At 35.2% G+C, this 19,551-nt stretch overlaps 4 protein-coding genes and 1 long non-coding RNA gene across 11 annotated transcripts in view; 4 read left to right on the forward strand and 1 right to left on the reverse strand.

Moving 5' to 3' along the window:
* Positions 1-10,111, forward strand: part of LOC124436532 (pollen-specific leucine-rich repeat extensin-like protein 3) — a 28,623-nt gene extending 18,512 nt beyond the window's left edge. The window contains exons 3-6 of one of the 5 annotated variants that reach the window (XM_046986478.1): positions 3,217-3,304; positions 3,392-3,445; positions 3,532-3,645; positions 9,574-10,111. In XM_046986478.1, coding sequence (XP_046842434.1) covers positions 3,247-3,304; positions 3,392-3,445; positions 3,532-3,645; positions 9,574-9,815 — 468 coding nt within the window. In that variant the 5' untranslated portion in view covers positions 3,217-3,246 and the 3' untranslated portion in view covers positions 9,816-10,111. Of the gene's footprint in view, positions 1-2,590; positions 3,305-3,391; positions 3,446-3,531; positions 4,019-9,018; positions 9,234-9,320; positions 9,375-9,460 lie in introns of those variants that run through there. The other 4 variants (XM_046986474.1, XM_046986476.1, XM_046986477.1 and 1 more) reach the window with 4 other exon arrangements.
* LOC124436521 (von Willebrand factor A domain-containing protein 5A-like) lies at positions 389-2,387 on the forward strand. The gene is made up of 3 exons (XM_046986453.1): positions 389-1,699; positions 1,777-1,891; positions 1,952-2,387. Exons 1-3 carry the CDS (start codon positions 495-497, stop codon positions 2,078-2,080), a joined length of 1,449 nt encoding a protein of 482 aa, XP_046842409.1. The 5' UTR covers positions 389-494; the 3' UTR covers positions 2,081-2,387.
* LOC124436549 lies at positions 637-5,625 on the reverse strand. Of its 2 annotated transcripts, XR_006945385.1 has the most exons (4): positions 4,813-5,625; positions 4,570-4,728; positions 4,310-4,406; positions 637-717 (listed from the first exon to the last, which is right to left on the reverse strand). It is a non-coding gene; the product is annotated as an uncharacterized LOC124436549 (long non-coding RNA). The 2 variants fall into 2 exon arrangements; XR_006945384.1 differs by lacking the exon at positions 4,813-5,625 and having other exon boundaries at positions 4,570-4,798.
* Positions 10,112-13,152: 3,041 nt separating the features above from the next.
* On the forward strand, positions 13,153-15,768 carry LOC124436518 (von Willebrand factor A domain-containing protein 5A-like). Of its 2 annotated transcripts, none has more exons than XM_046986449.1 (6): positions 13,153-13,663; positions 13,741-13,855; positions 13,916-14,720; positions 14,757-14,885; positions 14,972-15,025; positions 15,112-15,768. In XM_046986449.1, the coding sequence occupies exons 1-6, from the start codon at positions 13,230-13,232 to the stop codon at positions 15,456-15,458; spliced, it is 1,884 nt and encodes a 627-aa protein (XP_046842405.1). In that variant the 5' UTR covers positions 13,153-13,229; the 3' UTR covers positions 15,459-15,768. The 2 variants fall into 2 exon arrangements, with proteins under 2 accessions (XP_046842405.1, XP_046842406.1); XM_046986450.1 differs by having other exon boundaries at positions 13,916-14,634; positions 14,755-14,885.
* Positions 15,769-18,128: 2,360 nt separating this feature from the next.
* Positions 18,129-19,548, forward strand: LOC124437119 (von Willebrand factor A domain-containing protein 5A-like; the record flags this gene model as incomplete). The annotated part of the gene is made up of 2 exons (XM_046987135.1): positions 18,129-19,372; positions 19,452-19,548. Coding segments are annotated over exons 1-2 (1,299 nt in total), but the record flags the coding sequence as incomplete, so codon positions are not given.
* Between the last annotated feature and the right edge of the window lie 3 nt (positions 19,549-19,551).

Here is a 19,551-nt window from a genome sequence, read left to right on the forward strand (position 1 = left end):
TTGACGTCACAAACAAACACTCTTAAGCCTGTTTTCCACCAGCCACGTATCGTAGCAAAACGTAACATGGCGCATGCGTGCTTGTGTATATTGACCATCAAATTCATAGTTAAATCCAAGTCACATATTTTAACCGTGTTAGGATTAATATATTATATATATTCTCTGATGATGGCTTTGGAATAAAGTCGAAACACGGTGCCATCCAGTAAACTGCTATAGTGGCGAGAATCTCTCGTACATACGCAGTTTTAAGAGATTTGACTCGTCTCCAATTCCTGTGGGTTTGGTAGCTCAACAGGTAGAGCGGCGGACTAGTATCCCGCAGGTGCGAGATCAAATCTCGTCCAAGTCACATGTTTGTCATGTGCATATTAAACCGGGTTGGGAATAATACTTTACGATACCTGGCTAGTGGAAACAGGCTTTATTTTGTACAAACCTTGTGTACTTCATAAGCGTTTCCACTGGCTTCAAGTCAAATTCTTACCAAGATGTTGACGTACGGTGTATTTATTTGCGACAGAAACGAAGAAGTTCCATTGAAAAGTCAATGCGTTCGATCCTTTTTAAAAGGCCAAGTTGTTGGTTTTCGATCAACATTGACGTATGTGAATCATACAGAAAATCCTCTCGAAGTGTTTTTTCGTACGCCTGTGGACGATTCCTTTGCTGTAGTAGGTTTGGAGGCTTGCATTGATGGCAAAAAAATCCGTGCTGAAATACAAGAAAAGGAGAAAGCTCGAGAGAAGCACAAAGAAGCAGTATCGAGTGGACGAACAGCCGCTTTTGGAGAGGAGAAACAAGGAGATATATTTAGTTTGGTTTTAGGCAATCTTCCCCCGAAAGAAATGGCTGTTTTGGAATTAACTATGGTTGGTGAACTGAATGTTGAAGCTGGTGGTGCTGTGAGATTTGTTTTACCTAAAGTGCTCAAACCTCGTTACACACCGACAGGAAGCAATAACCCTCTGGCACCCGAAGTATCTTCCGATAGTGGGGCAACTGCAAAACAAGGGACTGGACCCGATTCTTACCAGTTCAGCCTTGAAATAGTTGATGCACCAAACATTGATAAGGTGACATCACCATCACACAAGATTTTTGCTGACAATGACGGCGAAAAGATCAAAGTGACTTTAACGGAAGTAAAACAAACTGATATTGTCATTTTAGTGCAACCAAAAGAGATAAACAAGCCATTAATTATTGTTGAGCCAGGTTTATTAAATGGTGAAAACAATTTTCAAAAATCTTCAGCAATCATGGTGAGCTTCATCCCTGAATTCAAGGGTGAAAATAATTGTCTTCAAGCAGCTTGTGAATTTGTGTTTGTAATTGATCGAAGTGGTAGTATGGCTGGATCCTACATCAAAGATGCAGCTGAAACACTTCTACTCTTTCTTAAAAGTATTCCTGAAGGATGTTATTTCAATATAATAGGTTTTGGCAGCACATATGTTCACCTATTTCCAGAAAGTGTTCCATACAATCAAAAAAATTTGGAAACAGCTGTAAAACATGCAGAGAATCTTCAAGCTGATTTGGGTGGTACTGAGCTATTTGATCCACTTAAACAAATATTTAGTCATGCACCAAAAAAAGGTTTGCCAAGGCAGGTGTTTGTGCTAACTGATGGAAGTATACGTAATACTAACTCTGTCATTCAACTTGTTAAGAAAAACTCCATTAACTCCAGGTAAATCATTATTAAACAACTATTGGTACCTTTTTGTTACGCATAATTATTTATAAGAAAATATTCTTTTTCTATAGATGTTTTTCTTTTGGTATTGGCTCTGGTGCATCAACAACTTTAGTGAAAGGCATTGCACAAGCTGGCAAAGGTGCTGCTGAGTTCATTGTATCTGGAGAGAGGATGCAACCTAAGGTACATGTACATCAGCTTTCATATAAAGTATTGGAAATAATTAGAAAAATTATTTTTCAGGTGATAAGATCACTGAAGAAAGCCATGCAACCAGCTGTGACAGATGTTCAAATTTCTGTCTCGGCTTCCAACAATATAACAGTAAATGTAGTTCCAAAAAGAAAGGCTTCCACGTATTTTTGTTGGTGAACGTCTCATTGTATATGCAATTCTTCATGACAAGTCACCATCCTCATCACCTCAAGAAGGAAAAATACTCCTTACTGGTGATTTACTTGGAGCTAAAGTAGAGCATAAGATGAAGTTTCCAATCAAACCAGCAGTGAAAAAAGAGACTGCTTCCCAAGTGTCAACTATTCACCACCTTGCAGCCAAGAAGTTGATAAAAGAATTGGAGTTGGATGGTGGAAAAAAGGCAGAGATGATCCAGCTAAGTTGTGACTCCAATGTTATATCATCACAAACTGCATTTATTGCTGTTGATCAAGATAGAAAACAAGCAGTTAAAGGAAGTTTGCACAGTTGGGATTTAATTCCTCAGGAGGAGAAACTGTGGAGAGTCCGGTGGAGACTCCGTGGAAGAGTCTAGGGGCTCGTGCCAGTGCACGTAGAAGTGCCAGAAGATGTTTTGAACGTTCAAGTGACATACTTTTAGATCAACTCCTGTGTGTTCTAAATTAGAAACTATGAGTCAAGTTTATCTCCAGAAGAAATATTAAGACCGAGAAAAAAAATGACTCGATATAAACCTCCAGAACCAACATTATTACCGACAATGACTATATATAAACCTCCAGAACCAACATTATTACCGACAATGACTATATATAAACCTCCAGAACCAACATTATTACAATGACTATATATAAACCTCCAGAACCAACATTATTACCGACACCGACTATATATAAACCTCCAGAACCAACATTATTACCGACAATGACTATATATAAACCTCCAGAACCAACATTATTACCGACAATGACTATATATAAACCTCCAGAACCAACATTATTACGACACCGACTATATATAAACCTCCAGAACCAACATTATTACCGACACCGACTATATATAAACCTCCAGAACCAACATTATTACCGACAATGACTATATATAAACCTCCAGAACCAACATTATTACCGACAATGACTATATATAAACCTCCAGAACCAACATTATTACCGACAATGACTATATATAAACCTCCAGAACCAACATTATTACCGACAATGACTATATATAAACCTCCAGAACCAACATTATTACGGACACCGACTATATATAAACCTCCAGAACCAACATTATTACCGACAATGACTATATATAAACCTCCAGAACCAACACTCACTAAAATGTGTGAAAGTGCAACTGCAGGGCAAAGTTTAGTAGGGGCCAATAATTTTTTGGGAGGTGAGTATAAAACATGGTTTTCTATTTCCTGCAAATATTAATAATACTATTGAATAAAAGAAATTATGACAATTTTTTGATGGATAGGTTTTGATGATGATGGTTTAGAATATCAAAGTTTAGGGAATGTCAAACATGACAGTGAGTTTGAAGCACATGATTTTGTATCTTTAGAAGATTATAATGACATGATTAAAGAATTCGTCTACATTTTTTTTCATGAATAGGAGATTCAAGTAATCCACTTTCACAGATAATCAATCTTCAGCTAGCAAATGGTGCATGGGAATTGACATCAGAATTATCAAATATGGTTGGTAAATCAATAACAGATCTAAAAGATGCCTGTCCAGTGTCATGCAATGGAAATATGATGACAATATGGGCAACATGTATTGTTTTCGCATATCTGGACCTTCAATTATCAAGTCTTAAAGATGAATGGGAGTTGGTTGGTATGAAAGCAAAATCTTGGCTTATGATACAAGTTCTACCACAAGGATATTCCTATGAAGATTTGCATGAAAAAGCAAACCAATTTCTTTGTGATAATAACAAACATGAGTAAATGTAACTTTGTGTGACATTGAATCAATACTTGACGATTTTCTTTATAATTTTTATAATTCAGTAAGAGACTACACATGCTTATATTATGGGTTTCATGTAGAAATTACTATAGAGTGGAATGACATTGGTAATCTTTGACAAAAATGTATTGCACTTCTGAGTGTTTTGTCATGTTAAGAAAACAGCATAAAGTTTTTTTGTATACGAAATCACGAAACTACGAGTCTATAAAAAATGTTTTAAAAATAAGACTCAATTTAAGCTCGGAGGAGCAAAATAAATAAAATATAACTTTGAGTACTTTAAGAACATGTCAGTTGAATTTCCATGCCAGTTTTCTGACTTTTGTCACATGTAAGTAAGACAATTTGTTGGTTGAACGCCATCAAACATTTGATGGATTGGTAATATGTCGTACAAAATATTTAAATTTACCTTTCTGCCCCGTCACCACGAGACATATGAAAAACGCTTTGAGATTGAATTGAGTGCAGTTATGAAATATTACACACCTAGTACCACTCGGCAAAACCTGAGAGAAATTCAAAGGAAAAGATTATGCATTGTTGATGAATGATGGACGGGAAAGGCGGGAAAATCAAAAAGTTCAAAAGCTTCAAAGAAAGTACCGAATAAGTAAATATAAGGAACTTTCGACCAGGAGAACTTTTACTAAATGAGCAAAGACGTTTTACCTTCAAAATCCAAATGGAATAGCACTACAAACACATAAAAATTAAAATATTTTCTAAACAGAATGAGAGTTGTTTCACCGTCTTGAGACGACCATGCTTGGAATTCATTTCCGTACTTGATGTAAAGTTTAGTATTGTTGACTATTGTAATAATCGCATCTAAATGGTTGAATGTAAAGGCCATAGATAAAAAATAGATAAAAATCATCTAATACATCATGTTATTGTTAATAACTTACTTACATCTTCATGGGAAGAACTAGCCAATGGCGACTATGTATTAGAACCTTGTTTACAACTAATATCGGTTGGAAAGAATTATTTTCAAAATTCTTCTAAAAGAAATGTTTTACTTCCTCATGAAACCGTTCATTTCATGCATGAAATTTCAATTTCACTTAATTTCATGTATGAAATTCAATAGAGACCTTTTTGTCAAAAGGTAATGTTCAATCAAAACATTCTATCAATTGTAAGTATAATAATCATCATTTTTACAGACAAACAGACGAACGAAGCCAATACAACCTAAACTAAGTTAATTGTTGTTAAAAGTGGCAGGATCAGGATTGCCTGACAAACCCAATCAACATAAAAAAAATAAAAGCAATTACCAAGATACCATTCAAAACCGCAGTCCAACATAGGGGTAAATAGACAAACGTGGAAAGGAGCAGAGTTAACATACTTCCCTGTGTAAAGATGCAATCACGTAGAAATTCACGCAAAATATGTTAATTACACTTTCGTCAGGAGGGACTTAACCAATTCACAACATTAGTTGTGCTAGCTAGGTAAATATTTCGGTTGATAAATGACAATGATTTGAAATTTATGCACCATGACTAAAACTTGCGGGCTGGCAACGTCACTTATCTTCACCCAATATCAGCGACGTAACCTTTTTGTAGAGGTTTCATTCCTCCTAACTTCCTGTAGAAATTATGAAGATTTCATAAAATTTCTACTGCAGGTTTTATTGATCACGACATTTTCTGTTTTACATGGGCTATTTGATCAATACATCATGTGAAATATACTATCAAAAGAACGCAACTAAGACAAACTTTGTTTTTTATTATTACGTAAAAAATCTTTTAAATCATTTTGTAAATGTCAGTGAACATTCTTTCTCACCGTCATACATGACAGTGAGTATGAATCACATAATTTTGTATATTTAGAAGATTATGGGGCCTAAGAGAAAAATTGCGGTGGTTTTTTTGCTTATAAAATGCCATTTTCATCAGATAGACAACAAGTTAAGTCAGTAGATGTTAAGCTGACGTTGTTAACGCTTTTCTTTAAGAAATTCAAGCAGCGATTACTTTATAGTTAATAAAATTGTACCATCATTTGTCAAATGACCTTCTGAAAAACAACAGGTAATTACCTAAAGGATGTCATTATCTTAATGGTGCTCAGTCACGCACATTTTCTGACTAATAAAAACACTGCGAAGTGTGTGATATAAATAAATGCAGAACTCAGAATTGTACAGTAAAGTGATAATTTCTGTTATGTGCTAGTTTAGAGGTTTCGGTAAGCTGTTGAAATGGAAAGGCACAATGTTTGCAGCAGATGACGGCATCAATAAAAAATCAACTCATTTTCAGTTTGTATTCATAAACGAAAGTTTTGATCCAACATCCGCATTCCTTAATTATGTTGGTACTGCACTAAGATCTTTATGGATTAAGCAATATCATGATGGCTTTGGAGAAAAAAGTCCAAACACGGTGCCATCCAGTAAACGGCTATAGTGGCGAGAATCTCTTGTCCATACGCACTTTAAAAAGAGATTTGGCTCGTCTCCAATCCCTGTGGGTTTGGTAGCTCAACAGGTAGAGCAGCGGAGTAGTATCCCGCAGGTGCAAGATCAAATCTCGTCCAAGTCACATGTTTGTCATGTGTGTATTAAACCGGGTTGGGAATAATACATTACGATACCTGGCTAGTGGAAACAGGCTTTATTTTGTACAAAACCTTGTGTACTTCATAAGCGTTTCCACTGGCTTCAAGTCAGATTCTTACCAAGATGTTGACGTACGGTGTATTTATTTGCGACCGAAACGAAGAAGTTCCATTGAAAAGTCAATGCGTTCGATCATTTTTAAAAGGCCAAGTTGTTGGTTTTCGATCAACATTGACGTATGTCAATCATACAGAAAATCCTCTTGAAGTGTTTTTTCGTACGCCTGTGGACGATTCCTTTGCTGTAGTAGGTTTGGAGGCTTGCATTGATGGCAAAAAAATCCGTGCAGAAATACAAGAAAAGGAGAAAGCTCGAGAGAAGTACAAAGAAGCAGTATCGAGTGGACGAACAGCAGCTTTTGGAGAGGAGAAACAAGGAGATATATTTAGTTTGGTTTTAGGCAATCTTCCCCCGAAAGAAATGGCTGTTTTGGAATTAACTATGGTTGGTGAACTGAATGTTGAAGCTGGTGGTGCTGTGAGATTTGTTTTACCTAAAGTGCTCAAACCTCGTTACACACCGACAGGAAGCAATAACCCTCTGGCACCCGAAGTATCTTCCGATAGTGGGGCAACTGCAAAACAAGGGACTGGACCCGATTCTTACCAGTTCAGCCTTGAAATAGATGATGCACCAAACATTGATAAGGTGACATCACCATCACACAAGATTTTGCTGACAATGACGGTGAAAAGATCAAAGTGACTTTAACGGAAGTAAAACAAACTGATATTGTCATTTTAGTGCAACCTAAAGAGATAAACAAGCCATTAATTATTGTTGAACCAGGTTTATCAAATGGTGAAAACAATTTTCAAAAATCTTCAGCAATCATGGTGAGCTTCATCCCAGAATTCAAGGGTGAAAATAATTGTCTTCAAGCAGCTTGTGAATTTGTGTTTGTAATTGATCGAAGTGGTAGTATGGCTGGATCCTACATCAAAGATGCAGCTGAAACACTTCTACTCTTTCTTAAAAGTATTCCTGAAGGATGTTATTTCAATATAATAGGTTTTGGCAGCACATATGTTCACCTATTTCCAGAAAGTGTTCCATACAATCAAAAAAATTTGGAAACAGCTGTAAAACATGCAGAGAATCTTCAAGCTGATTTGGGTGGTACTGAGCTATTTGATCCACTTAAAGAAATATTTAGTCATGCAGCAAAGAAAGGTTTGCCAAGGCAGGTGTTTGTGCTAACTGATGGAAGCATAAGTAATACTGACTCTGTCATTCAACTTGTTGAAAAAAACTCCAACAACTCCAGGTAAATCATCATTAAACAACTATTGGTACCTTTTTGTCACGCATTTAATTATTTATAACAAAATGTTCTTTTTCTGTAGATGTTTTTCTTTTGGTATCGGCTCTGGTGCATCAACAACTTTAGTGAAAGGCATTGCACAAGCTGGCAAAGGTGCTGCTGAGTTCATTGTATCTGGAGAGGATGCAACCTAAGGTACATGTACATCAGCTTTCTTAAAAGTATTGGAAATAATTAGAAAATTATTTTTCAGGTGATAAGATCACTGAAGAAAGCCATGCAACCAGCTGTGACAGATGTTCAAATTTCTGTCTCTGCTTCTAACAATATTACAGTAAATGTAGTTCCAAAAGAAAAGCTTCCACCTATTTTTATTGGTGAATGTCTCATTGTATATGCAATTCTTCATGACAAGTCACCATCCTCTTCACCTCAAGAAGGAAAAATACTCCTTACTGGTGATTTACTTGGAGCTAAAGTAGAGCATAACATGAAGTTTCCAATCAAACCAGCAGTGAAAAAAGAGACTGCTTCCCAAGTGTCAACTATTCACCACCTTGCAGCCAAGAAGTTGATAAAAGAATTGGAGTTGGATGGTGAAAAAAAGGCAGAGATAATCCAGCTAAGTTGTGACTCCAATGTTATATCATCACAAACTGCATTTATTGCTGTTGATCAAGATAGAAAACAAGCAGTTAAAGGAAGTTTGCACAGTTGGGATTTAATTCTTCGGGAAGAGAAACGGCGGAGAGTCCGGTGGAAGAGTCTAGAGGCTGCTGCCAGTGCACGTAGATATGCATGTAGAAGTGGTAAACGTTCAAGTGACATACAACTTAGCTCAGTTCCTATGTGTTCTACATTAGAAACTATGAGTCGAAGTTTACCTCCAGAACCATTATTAAGACCAAAAAGGAAAAGGACTGGATATAAACCTCAAGAACCAACATTATTACCGACACCCACTATATATAAACCTCCAGAATCAACCTTATTACCGACAATGACTATATGTAAACCTCCAGAACAGACATTATTACAGACACCAACTATATATAAACCTCCAGAACCAACCTTATTACCGACTATATATAAACCTCCAGAACCAACATTATTACCGACAATGACTATATATAAACCTCCAATACCAACCTTATTACCGACCGACTATATATAAACCTCCAGAACCAACATTATTACCGACAATGACTATATGTAAACCTCCAGAACCAACATTATTACCGACAATGACTATATATAACCCTCCAGAACCAACATTATTACCGACAATGACTATATGTAAACCTCCAGAACCAACATTATTACCGACAATGACTATATATAAACCTCCAATACCAACATTCACTAAAATGTGTGAAAGTGCAAATGAAACCCTAAGTTTGGAAGGGGCCAATAATTTTTTTGGAGGTGAGTATAAAACATGGTTTTCTATTTCCTGCAAATATTAATAATACTATTGAATAAAAGAAATTATGACAATTTTTTGATGGATAGGTTTTGATGATGATGGTTTAGAATATCAAAGTTTAGGGAATGTCAAACATGACAGTGAGTATGAAGCACATGATTTTGTATCTTTAGAAGATTATAATGACATGATTAAAGAATTCATCTACATTTTTTTTCATGAATAGGAGATTCAAGTAATCCACTTTCACAGATAATCAATCTTCAGCTAGCAAATGGTGCATGGGAATTGACATCAGCAATATCAAATATGGTTGGTAAATCAGTAAAGGATTTAAAGATGCCTGTCCAGTGTCATGCAATGGAAATATGATGACAATATGGGCAACATGTATTGTTTTGGCATATCTGGACCTTCAATTATCAAGTCTTAAAGATGAATGGGAGTTGGTTGGTATGAAAGCAAAATCTTGGCTTATGATACAAGTTCTACCACAAGGATGTTCCTATGAAGATTTGCATGAAAAAGCCAAACAATTTCTTTGTGATAATAACAAACATGAGAAAAGTAACTTTGTGTGACATTGAATCAATACTTGACGATTTTCTTTATAATTTTATAATTCAGTAAAATAGACTACACATGCTTTTTTATGGGTTTCAAGTAGAAATTACTATATAGTGGAATGACATTGGTAATCTTTGACAAAATGTATTGCACTTCTGAGTGTTTTGTCATGTTGAGAAAATAGCATAAAACTAACAAGTTTTTTGTATACGAAATCACGAAACTACGAGTCTATAAAAATGTTTAAAAATATGACTCAATTTAAGCTCGGAGGAGCAAAATAAATAAAATATAACTTTGAGTACTTTAAGAACATGTCAGTTGAATTTCCATGCCAGTTTTCTGACTTTTGTCACATGTAAGTAAGACACTTTGTTGGTTGAACGTCATCAAACATTTGATGGATTGGTAATATGTCGTACAAAATATTTAAATTTACCTTTCTGCCCCGTCACCACGAGAGATATGAAAAACGCTTTGAGATTGAATTGAGTGCAGTTATGAAATATTACACACCTAGTACCACTCGGCAAAACCTGAGAGAAATTCAAAGGAAAAGATTATGCATTGTTGATAAATGATGGACGCGAAAGGCGGGAAAATCAAAGTTCAAAAGCTTCAAAGAAAGTACCGAATAAGTAAATATAAGGAACTTTCGACCAGGAGAACTTTACTAAATGAGCAAAGACGTTTTACCTTCAAAATCCAAATGGAATAGCACTACAAACACATAAAAATTAAAATATTTTCTAAACAGAATGAGAGTTGTTTCACCGTCTTGAGACGACCATGCTTGGAATTCAATGTGTTACTTGATGTAAAGTTTAGTATTGTTGACTATTGTAATAATCGCATAAAAATGGTTGAATGTAAGGGCCATAGATAAAAAATAGATAAAAAATATTTAATACATCATATGTTATTGTTAATAAGTTACTTACATCTTCATGGTAAGAACTAGCCAATGGAGACTATGTATTAGAACCTTGTTTACAACTGCTATCGGTTGGAAAGAATTATTTTCAAAATTCTTGTAAAAGAAATGTTTTACTTCCTCATGAAACCGTTCATTTCATGCATGAAATTTCAATTTCACTTAATTTCATGTATGAAATTTCAACTTTACTTAATTTCATGTATGAAATTCAATAGAGACCTTTTTGTCAAAAGGTAATGTTAAATCAAAACATTCTATCAATAGTAAGTATAATAGTCATCATTTTTTCAGACAAACAGACAAACGAAGCCAATACAACCTAAACTAAGTCAATTGTTGTTAAAAGTGGCAGGATCAGGATTGCCTGACAAACCCAATCAACATAAAAAAAATAAAAGCAATTACCAAGATACCATTCAAAACCGCAGTCCAACATAGGGTAAATAGACAAACGTGAAAAGGAGCAGAGTTAACATATTTCCCTGTGTAAAGATGCAATCACGTAGAAATTCACGAAAAATATGTTAATTTCACTTTCGTCAGGAGGGACGTAACCAATTCACAACATTAGTTGTGCTAGCTAGGTAAATATTTCGGTTGGTAAATGACAATGACAATGATTTGAAATTTACGCACCATGACTAAAACTTGCGGGCTGGCTACGTCACTTATCTTCACCCAATATCAGCAACGTAACCTTTTATAGAAGTTTCATTCCTCCTAACTTCCTGTAGAAATTTTGAAGATTTCATAAAATTTCTACTGCAGGTTTTATTGATCACGATATTTTCTGTCCTACATGGGCTATTTGATCAATGCATCATGTGAAATATACTGTCAAAAGAACGCAACTAAGACATACTTTGTTTTTTATTATTACGTAAAAAATCTTTTAAATCATTTTGTAAATGTCAGTAAACATTCTTTCTCACCGTCAAACATGACAGTGAGTATGAATCACATGATTTTTTATATTTGGAAGATTATGGGGGCTAAGAGAAACAACACGATGGGGTTTTTTGCTTATAAAATGCCTTTTTCATAAGATAGACAACAAGTGGAGTCAGTAGATCTCAAGCTGATGTTGTTAACGCTTTTCTTTAAGAAATTCAAGCAGCGATTACTTTATAGTTAATAAAAATGTGCCATCTTTTTTAAAATGACCTCCTGAGAAAACAACAGGTCATTGCTACAGGATGTCATTATCTTAATGGTGCTCAGTCACGCAGATTTTCTGACTAATAAAAACACTGCGAAGTATGTGATATAAATAAATGTAGAACTCAGAATTGTACAGTAAAGTGATCATTTCTGTTATGTGCTAGTTTAGAGGTTACGGTAAGCTGTTGAAATGGAAAGGCACAACATTCGTAGCAGATGACGGCATCAATATAAAATCAACCCATTTTCAGTTTGTATTCATCAACGAAAGTTTTGATACAACATCCGCATTCCTTAATTATGTTGGTACTGCACTAAGATCTTAATGGATGAAGCAATATCATCCATTTATAGTGTTTTCGTCAGTCGCTATATTGGGGTAAAATCCAATAGGAAGAAAAGAATTTATGTTAAATTAATGGTCTGTTAAGCATCGGCATTTTAATGTACTCCCCCCCAACATGGTCTCTTTGACGTCACAAACAAACACTCTTATTTTGTATAAAACGTTGTGTACTTCATAAGCGTTTCCACTGGCTTCAAGTCAAATTCTTACCAAGATGTTGACGTACGGTGTATTTATTTGCGACAGAAACGAAGAAGTTCCATTGAAAAGTCAATGCGTTCGATCCTTTTTAAAAGGCCAAGTTGTTGGTTTTCGATCAACATTGACGTATGTCAATCATACAGAAAATCCTCTCGAAGTATTTTTTCGTACGCCTGTGGACGATTCCTTTGCTGTAGTAGGTTTGGAGGCTTGCATTGATGGCAAAAAAATCCGTGCTGAAATACAAGAAAAGGAGAAAGCTCGAGAGAAGTACAAAGAAGCAGTATCGAGTGGACGAACAGCAGCTTTTGGAGAGGAGAAACAAGGAGATATATTTAGTTTGGTTTTAGGCAATCTTCCCCCGAAAGAAATGGCTGTTTTGGAATTAACTATGGTTGGTGAACTGAATGTTGAAGCTGGTGGTGCTGTGAGATTTGTTTTACCTAAAGTGCTCAAACCTCGTTACACACCGACAGGAAGCAATAACCCTCTGGCACCCGAAGTATCTTCCGATAGTGGGGCAACTGCAAAACAAGGGACTGGACCCGATTCTTACCAGTTCAGCCTTGAAATAGATGATGCACCAAACATTGATAAGGTGACATCACCATCACACAAGATTTTGCTGACAATGACGGCGAAAAGATCAAAGTGACTTTAACGGAAGTAAAACAAACTGATATTGTCATTTTAGTGCAACCAAAAGAGATAAACAAGCCATTAATTATTGTTGAACCAGGTTTATCAAATGGTGAAAACAATTTTCAAAAATCTTCAGCAATCATGGTGAGCTTCATCCCAGAATTCAAGGGTGAAAATAATTGTCTTCAAGCAGCTTGTGAATTTGTGTTTGTAATTGATCGAAGTGGTAGTATGGCTGGATCCTACATCAAAGATGCAGCTGAAACACTTCTACTCTTTCTTAAAAGTATTCCTGAAGGATGTTATTTCAATATAATAGGTTTTGGCAGCAGATATGTTCACCTATTTCCAGAAAGTGTTCCATACAATCAAAAAAATTTGGAAAAAGCTGTAAAACATGCAGAGAATCTTCAAGCTGATTTGGGTGGTACTGAGCTATTTGATCCACTTAAAGAAATATTTAGTCATGCACCAAAGAAAGGTTTGCCAAGGCAGGTGTTTGTGCTAACTGATGGAAGCATAAGTAATACTGACTCTGTCATTCAACTTGTTAAGAAAAACTCCAACAACTCCAGGTAAATCATTATTAAACAACTATTGGTACCTTTTTGCTACGCATAATTATTTATAACAAAATGTTCTTTTTCCGTAGATGTTTTTCTTTTGGTATTGGCTCTGGTGCATCAACAACTTTAGTGAAAGGCATTGCACAAGCTGGCAAAGGTGCTGCTGAGTTCATTGTATCTGGAGAGAGGATGCAACCTAAGGTACATGTACATCAGCTTTCTTAAAAAGTATTGGAAATAATTAGAAAAATTATTTTTCAGGTGATAAGATCACTGAAGAAAGCCATGCAACCTTCTGTGACAGATGTTCAAATTTCTGTCACTGTTTCCAACAATATAACAGTAAATGTAGTTCCAAAAGAAAAGCTTCCACCTATTTTTATTGGTGAATGTCTCATTGTATATGCAATTCTTCATGACAAGTCACCATCCTCATCACCTCAAGAAGGAAAAATACTCCTTAGTGGTGATTTACTTGGAGCCAAAGTAGAGCATAAGTTGAAGTTTCCAATCAAACCAGCAGTGAAAAAAGAGACTGCTTCACAAGTGTCAACTATTCACCACCTTGCAGCCAAGAAGTTGATAAAAGAATTGGAGTTGGACGGTGGAAAAAAGGCAGAGATAATCCAGCTAAGTTGTGACTCCAATGTTATATCATCACAAACTGCATTTATTGCCATTGATCAAGATAGAAAACAAGCAGTTAAGGGAAGATTGCACAGTTGGGATTTAATTCCTCGGGAAGAGAAACTGTGGAGAGTCCGGTGGAAGAGTCGATGGGCTTGTGCCGGTGCACGTAGAAGTGCCAGAAGTGTTGAAGATTCATATATATCTCGACCAATGAAAATGAGTCGATATAAACCTCCAGAACCAACATTATTACTGACACCGACTTTATGTAAACCTCCAGAACCAACATTATTACCAACAATGACTATATATAAACCTCCAGAACCAACATTATTACCGACACCGACTATATATAAACCTCCAGAACCAACATTATTACCGACACCGACTATATACAAACCTCCAGAACCAACATTATTACCGACAATGACTATATGTAAACCTCCAGAACCAACATTATTACCGACTATATATAAACCTCCAGAACCAACATTATTACCGACAATGACTATATATAAACCTCCAGAACCAACATTCACTAAAATGTGTGAAAGTGCAACTGCAGGCCAAAGTTTAGTAGGGGCCAATAATTTTTTTTGGGGTGAGTATAAAACATGGTTTTCTATTTCCTGCAAATATTAATAATACTATGGAATAAAAGAAATTATGAAAAATTTTTATGGATAGGTTTTCATGATGATGGTTTAGAATATCAAAGTTTAGGGAATGTCAAACATGACAGTGAGTTTGAAGCACATGATTTTGTATCTTTAGAAGATTATAATGACATGATTAAAGAATTCATCTACATTTTTTTTCATGAATAGGAGATTCAAGTAATCCACTTTCACAGATAATCAATCTTCAGCTAGCAAATGGTGCATGGGAATTGACATCAGAATTATCAAATATGGTTGGTAAATCAGTAAAGGATTTAAAAGATGCCTGTCCAGTGTCATTCAATGGAAATATGATGACAATATGGGCAACATGTATTGTTTTGGCATATCTGGACCTTCAATTATCCACTGTTAAAGATGAATGGGAGTTGGTTGGTATGAAAGCAAAATCTTGGCTTATGATGCAAGTTCTACCACAAGGATGTTCCTATGAAGATTTGCATGAAAAAGCAAACCAATTTCTTTGTGATAATTACAAACATGAGAACAAGTAACTTTGTGTGAGATTGAATCAATACTTGACGATTTTCTTTATAATTTTTATAATTCAGTAAAATAGACTACACATGCTTTTGTTATGGGTTTCAAGTAGAAATTACTATATAGTGGAATGACATTGGTAATCTTTGACAAAAATGTATTGCACTTCTGAGTGTGTTGTCATGTTGAGAAAATAGCATAAAACCAACAAGTTTTTTTGTATACGAAATCACGAAACTACGAGTCTATAAAAAATGTTTTAAAAATGACTCAATTTAAGCTCGGAGGAGCAAAATAAATAAAATATAACTTTGAGTACTTTAAGAACATGTCAGTTGAATTTCCCTGCCAGTTTTCTGACTTTTGTCGCATGTAAGTAAGACACTTTGTTGGTTGAACGTCATCAAACATTTGATGGATTGGTAATATGTCGTACAAAATATTTAAATTTACCTTTCTGCCCCGTCACCACGAGAGATATGAAAAACGCTTTGACATTGAATTGAGTGCAGTTATGAAATATTACACACCTAGTACCACTCGGCAAAACCTGAGAGAAATTCAAAGGAAAAGATTATGCATTGTTGATAAATGATGGACGCGAAAGGCGGGAAAATCAAAGTTCAAAAGCTTCAAAGAAAGTACCGAATAAGTAAATATAAGGAACTTTTCGCCAGGAGAACTTTTACTAAATGAGCAAAGACGTTTTACCTTCAAAATCCAAATGGAATAGCACTACAAACACATAAAAATTAAAATATTTTCTAAACAGAATGAGAATTGTTTCACCGTCTTGAAAGGACCATGCTTGGAATTCATCACTATACTTGATGTAAAGTTTAGTATTGTTGACTATTGTAATAATCGCATAAAAATGGTTGAATGTAAGGGCCATAGATAAAAAATAGATAAAAAATATCTAATACATCATATGTTATTGTTCATAACTTACTTACATCTTCATGGTAATAACTAGCCAATGGCGACTATGTATTAGAACCTTGTTTACAACTGCTATCGGTTGGAAAGAATTATTTTCAAAATTCTTGTAAAAGAAATGTTTTGCTTCCTCATGAAACCGTTCATTTCATGTATGAAATTTCAATTTCACTTAATTTCATGTATGAAATTTCAATTTCACTTAATTTCATGCATGAAATTTCAATTTCACTTAATTTCATGTATGAAATTTCAATTTACTTAATTTCATGTATGAAATTCAATAGAGACCTTTTGTCAAAGGTAATGTTCAATCAAAACATTCTATCAATAGTAAGTATAATAGTCATCATTTTTTCAGACAAACAGACGAACGAAGCCAATACAACCTAAACTAAGTTAATTGTTAAAAGTGGCAAGATCAGGATTGCCTGACAAGCCCAATCAACATAAAAAAAATAAAAGCAATTACCAAGATACCATTCAAAACCGCAGTCCAACATAGGGGTAAATAGACAAACGTGAAAAGGAGCAGAGTTAACATATTTCCCTGTATAAAGATGCAATCACGTAGAAATTCACGAAAAATATGTTAATTACACTTTCGTCAGGAGGGACGTAACCAATTCATAACATTAGTTGTGCTAGCTAGGTAAATATTTCGGTTGGTAAATGACAATGACAATGATTTGAAATTTATGCACCATGACTAAAACTTGCGGGCTGGCTACGTCACAAATGTTCACCCAATATCAGCAACGTAACCTTTTTATAGAAGTTTCATTCCTTTTAATTTCCTGTAGAAATTATGAAGATTTCATAAAATTTCTACTGCAGGTTTTATTGATCACGACATTTTCTGTACTACATGGGCTATTTGATCAATAATTCATGTGAAATATACTGTCAAAAGAACGCAACTAAGACAAACTTTGTTTTTTATTATTACGTAAAAAATCTTTTAAATCATTTTGTAAATGTCAGTAAACATTCTTTCTCACCGTCAAACATGACAGTGAGTATGAATCACATGATTTTGTATATTTAGAAGATTATGGGGCTAAGAGAAACAACACGATGGGTGTTTTTGCTTATAAAATGCCATTTTCATAAGATAGACAACAAGTTGAGTCAGTAGATCTTAAGCTGACGTTGTTAACGCTTTTCTTTAAGAATTTCAAGCAGCGATTACTTTATAGTTAATAAAATTGTACCATCGTTTGTCAAATGACCTCCTGAAAAAACAACAGGTACTTACCTAAAGGATGTCATTATCTTAATGGTGCTAAGTCACGCACACTTTCTGACTAATAAAAACACTGCGAAGTATGTAATATAAATAAATGCAGAACTCAGAATTGTACAGTAAAGTGATCATTTCTGTTATGTGCTAATTTAGAGGTTTCGGTAATCTGTTGAAATGGAAAGGCACAACATTTGTAGCAGATGACGGCATCAATAAAAAATCAACTCATTTTCAGTTTGTATTCATCAACGAAAGTTTTGATACAGCATCCGCATTCCTTAATTATGTTGGTACTGCATAAGATCTTAATGAATGAAGCAATATCATCCATTTATAGTGTTTTCGTCAGTCGCTATATTGGGGTAAAATCCAATATGAAGAAAAGAATTTTTATTAATTTAATGCTCTGTTAAGCATCGGCACTTTAATGTACTCCCCCAACATGGCCTCTTTGACGTCACAAACAAACACTCTTATTTTGTACAAAACCTTGTGTACTTCATAAGCGTTTCCACTGGCTTCAAGTCAAATTCTTACCAAGATGTTGACATACGGTGTATTTATTTGCGACAGAAACGAAGAAGTTCCATTGAAAAGTCAATGCGTTCGATCCTTTTTAAAAGGCCAAGTTGTTGGTTTTCGATCAACATTGACGTATGTCAATCATACAGAAAATCCTCTCGAAGTGTTTTTTCGTACGCCTGTAGACGATTCCTTTGCTGTAGTAGGTTTGGAGGCTTGCATTGATGGCAAAAATCCGTGCAGAAATACAAGAAAAGGAGAAAGCTCGAGAGAAGTACAAAGAAGCAGTATCGAGTGGACGAACAGCAGCTTTGGAGAGGAGAAACAAGGAGATATATTTAGTTTGGTTTTAGGCAATCTTCCCCCGAAAGAAATGGCTGTTTTGGAATTAACTATGGTTGGTGAACTGAATGTTGAAGCTGGTGGTGCTGTGAGATTTGTTTTACCTAAAGTGCTCAAACCTCGTTACACACCGACAGGAAGCAATAACCCTCTGGCACCCGAAGTATCTTCCGATAGTGGGGCAACTGCAAAACAAGGGACTGGACCCGATTCTTACCAGTTCAGCCTTGAAATAGATGATGCACCAAACATTGATAAGGTGACATCACCATCACACAAGATTTTTGCTGACAATGACGGCGAAAAGATCAAAGTGATTTTAACGGAAGTAAAACAAACTGATATTGTCATTTTAGTGCAACCTAAAGAGATAAACAAGCCATTAATTATTGTTGAACCAGGTTTATCAAATGGTGAAAACAATTTTCAAAAATCTTCAGCAATCATGGTGAGCTTCATCCCTGAATTCAAGGGTGAAAGTAATTGTCTTCAAGCAGCTTGTGAATTTGTGTTTGTGATTGATCGAAGTGGTAGTATGGCCGGATCCTACATCAAAGATGCAGCTGAAACACTTCTACTCTTTCTTAAAAGTATTCCTGAAGGATGTTATTTCAATATAATAGGTTTTGGCGACACATATGTTCACCTATTTCCAGAAAGTGTTCCATACAATCAAAAAAATTTGGAAAAAGCTGTAAAACATGCAGAGAATCTTCAAGCTGATTTGGGTGGAACTGAGCTATTTGATCCACTTAAAGAAATATTTAGTCATGCACCAAAGAAAGGTTTGCCAAGGCAGGTGTTTGTGCTAACTGATGGAAGCATAGGTAATACTAACTCTGTCATTCAACTTGTTGAAAAAAACTCAAACAACTCCAGGTAAATCATCATTAAATGACTATTGGAACGTTTTTGTCATGCATTTAATTATTTATAAGAAAATGTTCTTTTTCCATAGATGTTTTTCTTTTGGTATCGGCTCTGGTGCATCAACAACTTTAGTGAAAGGCATTGCACAAGCTGGCAAAGGTGCTGCTGAGTTCATTGTATCTGAGAGA

This window comes from Xenia sp. Carnegie-2017, unplaced genomic scaffold, assembly GCF_021976095.1.
Source record: "Xenia sp. Carnegie-2017 unplaced genomic scaffold, XeniaSp_v1 HiC_scaffold_16, whole genome shotgun sequence".
Taxonomy (NCBI): Eukaryota; Metazoa; Cnidaria; class Anthozoa; order Malacalcyonacea; family Xeniidae; genus Xenia; species Xenia sp. Carnegie-2017.